The sequence below is a fragment of the Pseudochaenichthys georgianus genome, chromosome 17, assembly GCF_902827115.2.
Source record: "Pseudochaenichthys georgianus chromosome 17, fPseGeo1.2, whole genome shotgun sequence".
Lineage (NCBI taxonomy): Eukaryota > Metazoa > Chordata > Actinopteri > Perciformes > Channichthyidae > Pseudochaenichthys > Pseudochaenichthys georgianus.
The window spans coordinates 14300528-14312714 of record NC_047519.1 but is presented as its reverse complement, the minus strand read 5'-3'; the positions used below and the strand labels follow the sequence as shown (position 1 = coordinate 14312714).

At 43.5% G+C, this 12187-nt stretch overlaps 1 protein-coding gene across 2 annotated transcripts in view; it reads left to right on the top strand.

The window, feature by feature from the left end:
• Nucleotides 1-12187, top strand: part of sugt1 (SGT1 homolog, MIS12 kinetochore complex assembly cochaperone) — a 46744-nt gene that overhangs the window by 4518 nt on the left and 30039 nt on the right. For both annotated transcript variants that reach the window (XM_034105057.2, XM_034105056.2), the window contains exons 6-10: nucleotides 3756-3809; nucleotides 5507-5532; nucleotides 5719-5741; nucleotides 5935-6031; nucleotides 9747-9854. In XM_034105057.2, the coding sequence (XP_033960948.1) occupies nucleotides 3756-3809; nucleotides 5507-5532; nucleotides 5719-5741; nucleotides 5935-6031; nucleotides 9747-9854 (308 nt within the window). The remainder of the gene's footprint in view (nucleotides 1-3755; nucleotides 3810-5506; nucleotides 5533-5718; nucleotides 5742-5934; nucleotides 6032-9746; nucleotides 9855-12187) is intronic.

Sequence of the window (12187 nt, the reverse complement as noted above, 5' to 3'; positions counted from 1 at the left end):
AAATCCTCAGACACTCGCCCCACCCTCTTACTGTGTATCGCTCACTGATTGGACGATGCAGCGCATGCACTGATCTGGCTGCTGTCAGACGATCAGCTGTGCGGCATCATCACAAACGGACATCGCTTCACGTGACGCTCCGGAGGAAACGACGTCCCATTGCTCTTAAAACTCATTTCCCTGCTTCTCGTAGTTTCCTTGCGTCTCTCCATGCTTCCCTGGTGGGAGGGATTAGTCGCAGGGAAACGACGCAAGTGAGGGACGCAAGGAATCCATTTAACCGAAGTGAGATGCAGCCTTAGACAGCACTGTATTAGTGGACACGCCTTAAAGCATACCCTGCTTTATTGTCTATTCTTGCATAAATGGCACCATAGTCAACAAAATGAACATCATTTTGTATTTAAGACTTCAAATGAACAATTGAGACCATTAACTCGTTTTTTTCATAGACTTCTTTTTGCTACCAGTGGAGTCGCCCCCTGCTGGATATTAGAAATAATTGAGGTTGATAAAGTCAGATTAAAAATGTTTCACTACCGACTTTTAAATAATTGTAAAAAGTTAGATTATTTCCTAGCTGGAGGTATTGCATCAAATCCTTTAGCAGGACTGAATGGGTTTGATGGCTTTGTTTGATTTCAGTTAAGTAACATCAGGCCACATGACGATGTTATAAAAGAGCTGTTGTGCTATTTAGGCCTTAAGATCAAATGGAGCCAGATTGGGTTTGGCCCGAGGGATCCCTCCAAAATAACAGATAAGCTTTCAAATATGTTTTTTAGGAAACTAAGTGTATTAGTACACATCCAGATCATGCAAGCCAATAGAGCCTGTGTCTGTTTGTCAACACTGATAACAACTGTAGCCACGGTCAGCCTATACACTATAACTAGGGCTGCTCGATTATGGCAAAAATAATAATCTCGATTATTTGGGTCAATAATTGATATGACGATTATTAAAAACGATTATCCATTTACTTTGAAAACATCAATTTATTGAAAAGAAAAATCTTAACAGTATGTTTTTAACAGTTGAACTTTAAGTATAATTCAACTGAAAAACCAATACATTTTTTTATTTAAAAATAAAATAAATAATCGTTGCAAGCCAAAATCGTAATTGCGATTTAAAATATGATTAATTGAGCAGCCCTAACTATAACCACTGTTTTCAATGTCAATTTATGTCTTTGACTACAATTAATTATTCTCTGTTCATTAAACTGAAAACACAAAAGCAATGGCTGCAACATCGTCACTGTCCTTAGTCACATGAATACATTTTAATAGATATATATCTACAGAAATACCTCCATCCGTCCATCCATCTTCTCCCGCTTATCCGTGGTCGGGTCGCGGGGTTGCAGTTCCAGCAGAGAGCCCCAAACTTTCTTTTCCCTGGCGACATCAACCAGCTCTGACTGGAGGATCCCAAGGCGCTCCCAGGCCAGCGAAGAGATATAATCCCTCCACCTGGTCCTAGGTCTACCCCTTGGTCTCTTCCCAGCTGGACGTGCCTGGAACACCTCCCTAGGGAGGCGCCCAGGTGGCATCCTAACTAGGTGCCCGAACCACCTCAACTGGCTCCTTTCGACGCGAAGGAGGAGCGGCTCAACTCCGAGTCCCTCCCTGATGACCGAACTTCTCACCTTATCCCTAAGGGAGACACCAGCCACCCTGCGGAGGAAACCCATCTCGGCCGCTTGTATCCGAGATCTCGTTCTTTCGGTCATGACCCATCCTTCGCGACGAAAATGGCCCGGTAGGAACGAAAATGGCCCGGTAGACAGAGAGCTTTGCCTTCTGGCTCAGCTCCCTTTTCATCACAACGGTGCGGTAAAACGACTGCAGTACCGCTCCTGCTGCTCCGATTCTCCGCCCATCTCACGCTCCATTGTTCCCTCACTCGAGAACAAGACCCTGAGATACTTGAACTCCTTCACTTGGGGTAAGGACTCATTCCCTACTTGGAGTGGACAGTCCATCGGTTTCCTGCTGAGAACCATGGCCTCAGATTTGGAGGTGCTGATCCTCATCCCAGCCGCTTCACACTCGGTTGCGAACCGATCCAGTGAGTGCTGAAGGTCGCAGACCGATGAAGCCATCAGAACCACATCATCTGCAAAAAGCAGTGGTGCAATCCTTAGTCCACCGAACTGCAGACCCCCCCCCCCCACGACTACGCCTCGAAATCCGATCCATGTATATTACAAACAGGATTGGTGACAAAGCGCAGCCCTGGCGGAGGCCAACCCTCACCGGAAAAGGGTCCGACTTACTGCCGAGGACCCGGACACAGCTCTCGCTTTGGGAGTACAGAGATTGGATGGCCCTGAGTAGAGACCCCCTCACCCCATACTCCCGCAGCACCTCCCACAGTAACTCCCTGGGAACTCGGTCATACGCCTTCTCCAAGTCTACAAAACACATGTAGACCGGATAAGCGTACTCCCAGGCCCCCTCCAGGATCCTTGCGAGAGTAAAAAGCTGATCCGTCGTTCCACGACCAGGACGGAATCCGCATTGTTCCTCCTCAATCTGAGGTTCGACAATCGGCCTGACCCTCCTTTCGAGTACCTTGGAGTAAACTTTCCCGGGGAGGCTGAGTAGTGTGATGCCTCTGTAATTGGCACACACCCTCTGATCCCCCTTTTTGAAAAGGGGGACCACCACCCCGGTCTGCCACTCCTTCGGTACTGTTTCCGACTTCCACGCAACGTTGATGAGACGTGTCAACCATGACAGTCCCTCAACACCCAGAGCCTTCAGCATTTCCGGGCGGATCTCATCCACCCCCGGGGCTTTGCCACTGTGGAGTTGCTTAACGACCTCAGTGACCTCCCCCCGGGAGATTGGTGTTGATCCCCCGTCATACTCCAGCTCTGCCTCTAACATAGAGGGCGGAGTTGTCGGGTTCAGGAGTTCCTCAAAGTGTTCCTTTTGAGGAACACTTGAGGTCAACAACGTCCCATCCTTACTGTACACAGCTTGGATGGTTCCCTGCTTCCCCCTCCTGAGGTGTCGGACAATTTTCCAGAACAACTTTGGTGCCGCCCGAAAGTCCTTCTCCATGTCTTCTCCGAACTTCTCCCACACCCGCTGCTTTGCCTCGGCCACGTCCTTCGGGCCTGTCGGTACCTTGCAACTGCCTCGGGAGTCCCCCGGGATAACAAATCCCTGAAGGCCTCCTTCTTCAGTCGGACGGCTTCCCTGACCACCGGTGTCCACCAGGAGGTTCGAGGGTTACCACCCCTTGAGGCACCTAGGACCTTGAGACCACAGCTCCCCGCCGCGGCTTCGGCAATAGAGGCTTTGAACACCGACCACCACTACAGAAATACCAAACAAGCTGTTATTATGTTAAAAAATGTACTTTTTTGGATTGACATCTGGATAAGTAGTTAGACGTAAATCAATGATATTGTGGAAAATTCATTAACACAAATAACCATCACTTTCAAAAGAGCTGTGAATCCATTTTCCAACATATTTTGAGTTAATGCAGTTTGCTTGTAAATTGTGCATCGCCTTAGGCTGCTGATAAAACCAGTGATAAGGTATCAAACATGTCTTTGAGTAGTATCTGCTTTGTAAACAGACCTAGAAAATGTACGACTGCAGCATTCTCAAGCAATTAATAAAACCACTGTAGCCAGGAATAACTCAAATATTTATATTGAATACTCTAATTAAGCTTCTTTTTGTAATAAGATATATTGTAACCGTTATTGTTTTTGATGATTCCTGCAGTTTCTGACAAATCATTTGAGGTCTGGATCAAGCAGTGTGAAGAAATGATGGGGGGTAAGTAGAAAATCTGAGCTGCATGTATTTTTATTAAGGTTAGACCAGTATTTAGAGCCAATGGTGGTCCCATGAGGTATAATAAGATCATCTGAACAGGGTCCGATCTTATGTCAAGCTTTTATCACACACATGGAGGTATGGTATTGTGAATCTGTCCTCTGAAAGTCTGGTGACAAAATAAAATGATGCAAATATGTTACAGCAAGGACATTCAGGGTCTCCAATGGTGATTAAAACTGTGAATACAACCCTCCCTTTGAACAGAGTGTGAGAATGTAGAAAACAACCTGTAAAATTCCACGCCATGCAACATCTTCCATGCTCGCCTTCTATCGTGTGTGGAAGTGGACAAGTTGAAGTGCCATCCACATGTTTACCCATCACATCGTTTATTAGCATAATGTGTATCGAAGCGAAAGAGAGAGTGGCGATGGGTAAATGCCCTCAGAGCAGATTAGCTGTTGGCGAGTATAGCAGAGAAGAAATATGCTATAAAGTTGTGTTATTTATTAAATAAACAGTGTGTCACACAAGCACTACACACACATTTGTTGGCCCTGCCACTTTTTGGCATCTCTGATTATCAGAGAAATAAATAATGTGCGTCAATAGTAATAAAGACATCACAACACCAGTGATAAACAGTCTTCTTAAAGTTGATTTCAAATGTCTAAAAGTAATAAATATTGGTCGACAATATTGCCTAAGGCTCTATTAAAATAGTTTCAGACTTCCAAATCCATTACCAGTTGCTCCAGCTTCAATATGCTGTTTACTCCCTGTCATCAAACACTGCGCTAAATGGCCCAGTCAGGGAGCTCATCAGCCCATCTGATCAAACAAATGAGCTCGCGCACATCCACCAGATCCACAGTGCGAGTGTGTTTAGGCCGAGCTGCTCGGTCCAATAAAAGATGCATGCCACGTCTGCGGTGGTGTGTTTCTGTTTGCAGGCGATGCCGGGGCCCTCTGGATCATCTAAACAAGAGCACGAGTTTTGACAAACGAGCTTCACACCCGCCTGCACACGCACTCCCAGGAGCGGTGTGATTCATCAGAGTTAACGTTCCTGATGTTTGAACACCTCCCGATGGGACCCCACTCCTTCACAGACGGCATCCACACACACAGGAAAATCCACCGGGGTGCACATGACCCCCCTTAAAACTTTAAAGTACCCTACTTGCACTTGCTCACACCAGCAGCTGTTGTTTCTTCCGGTGACAGCATGTTTACTACACCTGGTTATTCCGTCACACGTGGCTCCCTGCATGTTTAAAAAAAAAAACCTCAGAAACGCAGTCGTTCTCTCAAAACAGCCCCTTCCTCTTCACCATTTCAAACGCGACCTCATTAAGACTACACTAACACTCCTCCCGTCATCTCTCCCTCTCTGTAATGAACTCAGTGAATAATGTATGATAGCATGCTGCTAAACGGTGATCAGGCCTGCTCGGGCTCACAGGGCTTTTAATGGGCGTGGATGGACCAGTAAACAAACTGGTGGAGGAGAGAGTGTATGTGGGGGGGGAATCTGCTATCTGTTGACAAATGTGTTAAAACGTATGTTCTTGCCATTTTGCCATCATCATATTTAAAGAGACTGCAATTAGATTCAGGCAGCTTAAGGGGCTGTATTACATGTTCCCACCTGCCACTCACAACAAAAACCTTTATTTTTCCTGTATTTCCAGAGCAGATCAGCAGCGGCGACGACATGGTGAGTGTCTCTGCGCGGCCACTAGGGGGCAGTGTTGCTCTCAGCATCAGACTTGTTTATGTTCAAAGAAGGGAGCCTTACTAAGCCTCTTTTGTTATGTTTTTCTCTAATTTTGTCCCTTTTTTGTTTCATCCCTCTGTCTTTTCGCCACATCCAATTGTCATCCTTTCTGGGGGGGCGGAGCAGAAGCTAGCAGCTCCACCTGTGAAGTAAGTGCAGAAATTGAAATACTAGGCATCTTTGTTTTTTGTTATGATTAACCAAGGCGTAGAGTGTCAAAATGGTCTGCTTTTTTTCTTTGAAGTTCTTTATGGAGTTTATATATTCATAGCAGTAGTGGTGGAAAAACAAAAGGTCTTCACACTTGCTAATCTGTTTTCTTTTGTTGTGTTTTTCTTGCAGACATGACTGGTACCAAACAGAGTCTCAAGTCATTGTCACAGTCATGGCAAAAAATGTACCCAAGGATGGTGTGTGTGTCAACTACATGGAGAGAGAGGTATAAACACACTTAGAGCAGAGAGTGTTCTCTCTATTTGTCTGCAGCAGAGATGGGTTAGCTTTCCTCAGGGGGGGGCCATTAGAAGGGTCTCACACACATGCACACAATAACACACACTCCCCATGGACCCAACTATGCCTCCAGTGGTGCCTTGTTAACATTGCCCCCAAAGTACAGATCTAAGAACAATTTACCATCCCCAGCTTCTCCAACCTCCTAATTGTCTGGAGAAAGACAGCATAACTGATCTAGGATCAGCTGCAGAGCCCTCCGGGGACCTCCCTCCCTTCTTTTGCGTTTTCTCTTTTTCCCTTCTCTTCTTCCCCTCTCTCTCTGAGGGGTAACTGCAGGGCACCCCAGGGAGTGCCTTTGTCTTTCCTAATAGAATAACAAACTGAGTTTACCCCCGTTTCAAACTAAATAGTTAACTCGCAGAGAATCCGACAGTCACTTCACAAGCTCCCTCCATGGTGTGAAGTACAGATAAGTTCATATATTCTTTACTAGGTCAGTATATACAAAAGAAATTAAAGATGAAAGGCGGTGGTTCCAGCTCTGCTCCCGGGTGACTGAGCATGCAGAAGCTGTATACCTACAGACGGCACAGGAATTCAACTGCAAATGAATATTACGCCTTTGATAGTTTTGTGCAATTGCCCAAAAGCTACTTTAGCTAACTTTCGAAGCTTTCATCCCCGACAAACTACTTCTTACATAAATGTAGTCCCAAATCAGAAAGTCTTCTACCTTAACTGAAGGTGTTAGAAAACGGAATGTTCCTCTGCGACATAAAAAAACCCAGATTTTGAGAAAATGGCAGTTATTCTCAAGTGGGCAGGGATTTTTTCTATATGAGGGCAGTGTTTGCCAAATGACAAGTGTGTGGGAGTTTGAGGATTTGGGCCACAGCCGAGTCCTTGTCCCTCTAAACCAACAATCCACCCACCCAGCCCCAGTGAGTGACAGGCTGTTAGGAGCTGTCTCACCCCCCCCCAACTCATCTCTGGTCACTCTGGGGCTGCAGGGGACAGGGCGACGATACTCCTGGCCGACAAAGCAGCCACATCAGATCATTATTCTCACAAGCTGACACCTGCACCCCCCTAACAAGTGCTACCCCCCCCCACACACACACACTCCTTTTCTTTCTTTTTCTTTTGTGTGTTTTCTTATGACTGCAGTTAAAGGGATGGATAAGATGTTTGGAAGTGGTGTTGTTGTTCTTATATGTAGTCAATATATTACCTACAGTAAAGGAAGCAAAGCAATGAAGTGCTGCAGTAGGGATCTTCTGAAAAACATATTTTAGCTACTTTAAACAATGACCACCTCAAAACTCAATATCAGTTTAATTGCAAGTGATTTTTTAGCCTTTACCTTGCTGTCAGACATCTCTTCCCACCACGAGGAACTGAAGCCCTAATATCCATCTATGCTCAGGCCAAAGCCACCAGACTCCCTTCATAAAAACTCATTGTAGCTCACTGGAGAAAGGGGTTGCTTGCCTCGATCGGCTATAGTTTGTTGCTGCAGCTTAATAATAAATGAAGCAGAATCTTTTAAAAAATGCTGATTAAACAGGGCTCAACGCTAACTTTTAAAAGTGGTTGCCGGGCTGGCAACCAGGCATCAGCTTTTGGTTGCCAAAACCGAAATACGGTTGCCATTTTTAGTCACCTTATATTTTAAATAATTAAGATACCATACAGTCATACATCAACTTAATAATGAACATGTGACACAAAAGAATGTTCAAATGCTTTACAATAAGTAATTAACACAATTATTTGAAACTTAAGTGGTAGTAAACTTGTCCACCCTCAATTGCTGGTATACAAAACACCAGTAGTGCAGTCTTGGATTGACCAGACTAATACATTTCTAATGTTAAATAAATGAAAACTATTCACAGTTAAGAATTAGATATTAATTATTAATGCTGTAAATTACCTTTAATATGTCTAAATATATAACTATATTTATTTATTTAGAAGTGATTATATTTGTATGCCAATATGTTCCTATGGTAAAGTTTCGTTTTGCACTTTTATTTTGGTAGTAATAAGATCGGGACTCTTATTTTGAAGGAACCTTTACCGGAAGTGAATGGACAATTGAGCAGAATGTTTCGCCTCCCAAGACTTTACACATTTCCTCTTTGCTTTTCGTTCGGGTTCACCTTGCGCTTTATCAGTTGAATCACTATGAACATTCGTTTGAGATGTTAACGGGTTGGCCGAACTTTTTACCGCACAGGACTTAATTTGCAACTTAACAACTTAATTTGCTTCTCCATTTTTTGTCAAACGCAAAACATGCACCGCTTTTTGGCGCGAGTAAGCATGCATCGCTTTCTGGCTCCGTAATCACACCAATGCACGTGCAACTTAAGTATCAGGTTCCGACTGGTCACAACAATAATTAAATATCACTCTTAATTAGGGGTGTAACGGTTCACAGAAGTCACGGTTCGGTTCATACCTCGGTTTGGTGGTCACGGTTCGGTACAACAAGGAAAAGCAAAAAAAAAGTCCCAATTGCATATTTTTTTTTGCTGTTATTTATTTTTAACAGTCGTGCAAGTTTTGGTATGAAAATAAGGAACTCTAACATTTTGAATCATTAACTTTATTACACAGTTAAAAACAAACCACAAACAGTAACACACACACTCAGATGGCCATATTATTTATATTGGCTGATGTCAAACAAAAAGGTTAAATAAGCTGTACAACTAAAAAGAATGTCTTGAACATATTAAAATAAATAATAAGAAAATGAAAATCTGTACCTTTAGGAGCAATGTCTAACATGTGTAATTAACTTGTGAGTGTTTGAGGCCATTATGCCTAAATAAAGGTACTCAAGCTTTACTCTATTTTCAAGTTTTTCTTCAAAAAGATGAGTTTGTCTACGTTGTCAGCAGTGAGGGCAGATCTGTTGGCGGTAACTATGTCACCTGCCGTCGAGAAAAAACCCTCTCGCTGGGGACTGAGACTGACTCGGATGTGATTGAGCATGTTTGACGTGTTACCACTAGCATACCGCACCGCTGTCGAACAACGCTGACACACCGTCGCCGTCCGATCCACAACTCGCACCCCATCATTGTTGTAGTCCACAGGGAACCGAAATGTTCCCACACAGCTGATTTAAAAGAAGCAGGTGGGTCTTCTAGCTGTGTGTTGTGCTACTACATTTTCTTCTTCATATATTGTGTTCATTTTGTTGTGTTTTGTTCTTGTTCTTCATTTGTTATTTACGGGCGGCTGGCTTTTAGGCGCAATACCGCCCCATGGATTATATATAGTGTAATACTGCCCTGAGTGACAGACTTTTTTCTCACTCGTAAAAAAAGGCGTATTCACCGTGTGACTGCATGTGCCGAACCGTGACGTCTGAACCGTGACGGTACGGGACGAATACGGATACCGTTACACCCCTACTCTTAATACAACAAATAATTAACATTTATCTATTTTGGGGTGCACATTTTGCTGTTTTGCTAGTTCTTTATGTTAAAAACTGGTTGCCACTGATGGCAACCAAAGGCCAAGAAGTGGTTGAACATTTTTCTGAATGGTTGCCAATGGCAACCTGGCAACCGTTACTGTCGAGCCCTGTAAAAGAACCAATGATTTCTACAATATGTTGTTTTACTAATTGCCAATGAGGCGTGGTGTCTAATCCCTGGTGTCTGTGTTCTCTTCAGCTCTCTGCCACGATGACGCTGGCATCAGGGGAGAACTACAACCTGGACCTCCACTTCCTCCACTCCATCATCCCTCAACAGAGCAACTTCAAGATCCTCACCACCAAGGTACCACACTCATTCAGCTAGTCTAGTCTGTAGAGGCTTCTCAATACTCAAATTACCCCTCCTCGACTCCCCTCCTCGACTCCCCTCCTCGATACTTAGACCCGCCCACAGGAGATGCGAGCGGAGGACCGAGGAGGGGAACCGAGGAGAGAGGAGGGGAAGCAGCAGACGTTTAAAGAAATGAGAACTCCTCTCCTCTGAGCGGTCATATTAAAGCGACGTCCGTTCATGATTACGTGGCAACAGCTGCATCAGCTGTCAGTGTTTTGTCATATTTTATAATCTCTGTTAGATCAGCTGAACATTGTTCCCCCACATATTTACTTTGAATTCATTGAGAGTGCGGTATAATGAGACAATAACAGGCTACAGATGCGGACACACACACACAAATATATTTATATAAATCTATGCAATTTAAAGTATGAGAGCACTCTCATAATAACGTAACACAATCAGAGACTGGATATATCCCCCCCCCCCCCTCTCTCTAGTCGCTGAAATGGGGAATTGAAATTACAGGCCAAAAGTTGTATTTGCAATTTAAAAGTAAGCAGAGGACACCAAACCAACTAAGACCTGTCTGTCCGCCGCATCTGCGCACACACTGTACCGCACACACACCTACACACTGTACAGGACACACCTACACACTGTACCACACACACACACACACCTACACACTGAACCACACACACCTACAGCTCCTAAAGCATAATCAGGCTACAGCCGTTGTGTATTTTATTATGTGAAGCACTAAATGGTTTTAGAAAAATATCGACTCTTTGTTTGTAGATATCTACTAAACTAAAGCAAATAAAGAGAGTAGGCCTGTTATACTGAGTGATATTTATTTTACACACTGCTCTGCTTTCTGCAGGACCTCACAGCTGTTCTCACTGTAAACATCGCGTTGCGATGAGAGCAGTTTCTAAAATAATATCCAGGGGATGCATGCAGAGCTGTCATTGGCTGAGATAAGTCCGACCGTGTGTCACGCCTCCACCGTTCCCGGAAATGCATCCGCGGAGGAGCCGTGGAGGAACCATCAGTGTATCCTCGGTTATAGCTCCTCCAGAGAGCCTCCTCGACGCTCGATCCTCGGTCCTCGGTGTACATTTAGAGAAATGAGACGTCCTTCAAAATGGCGCGCTGAAATTCATTTCCGGGTCACTACCGGAGGACCGAGGAGTCGAGGAGTCGAGGAGGGGAAATTTGAGTATTGAGAAGCCTCTTGTGTGTTGTGGAAACGTTCTAAATCAACAGGAAGTGCCATTTCTAGAAAGATAATGTTGATATTTTGCATTCTGGCTAGGGCTGCTCAATTAATCGTATTTTTATCGCAATTACGATTATGGCTTGCATCGATTATGAAAACAACGTAATCGAAATAAAACGATTATTTTTTTATTATTATTATTTATTTATTTTTGGTTTTCAGTTGAATTATACTTAAAGTTCAGGGTAATCAACTGTTAAAAACATACTGTTCACATTTTTTTTTTTCAATAAATTGATGTTTTCAAAGTAAATGGATAATCGTTTTTAATAATCGTGATATCAATTATTGACCCAAATAATCCAGATTATGATTTTTGCCATAATCGAGCAGCCCTAATTCTGGCATACATTTGTGTTAATTTTTACTGGTTTTTGACACATGTATAATAAATGTGGCCTTGAAAGATGACATGCTAAAACAGCAGGAACAATCACCAGTTGTGTTAAACCAGGGGTCTCCAAACTTTCTTCATCTGAGAGCTACTTTGAAAAACACATAGCACTCATCGGTTGAATTAAGCTACTTTAGTACATGTGTGAAATTGCAATACCCAAAGCTTATCAAAAATCTTAATTTCCCATCAAGGTCCCAGAAAACGATAATTTCTCACATATTATTATGGCCCACATAGTAAATACATCACTGAAAATTCACATAAATGTCCTTGATCACCACCTTACAAGCATCTTATGGCACATGTGTAAAATAAGTGGCATTCACTCAAAAAGAGTGACACACATCTCACAATTAGTGAGATGACTGGCACTGCATGGAGTCAACCATAGAGTGTGTGCTGGAGTGTACCCACTTAGGTTCACTCTAATAGTCATTTACATGTTCATCAGTCGGTCTTGTTCTGTATTTAGATTTCATGACATTCATGTCAGAAAAAGCTGCTTCACAAAGGTCTGTAGAGCCAAATAAAGCAGACATTTTCAGTGCTGCTTGGTGATGTTCTTATCGTTTTCTGGGTCTACAAGGTTCCAGAAATGTTGTGAGTTTTGCTGAGACTTAAGCTGAACATGATTTTGGAGATTTATAACCTCCATCT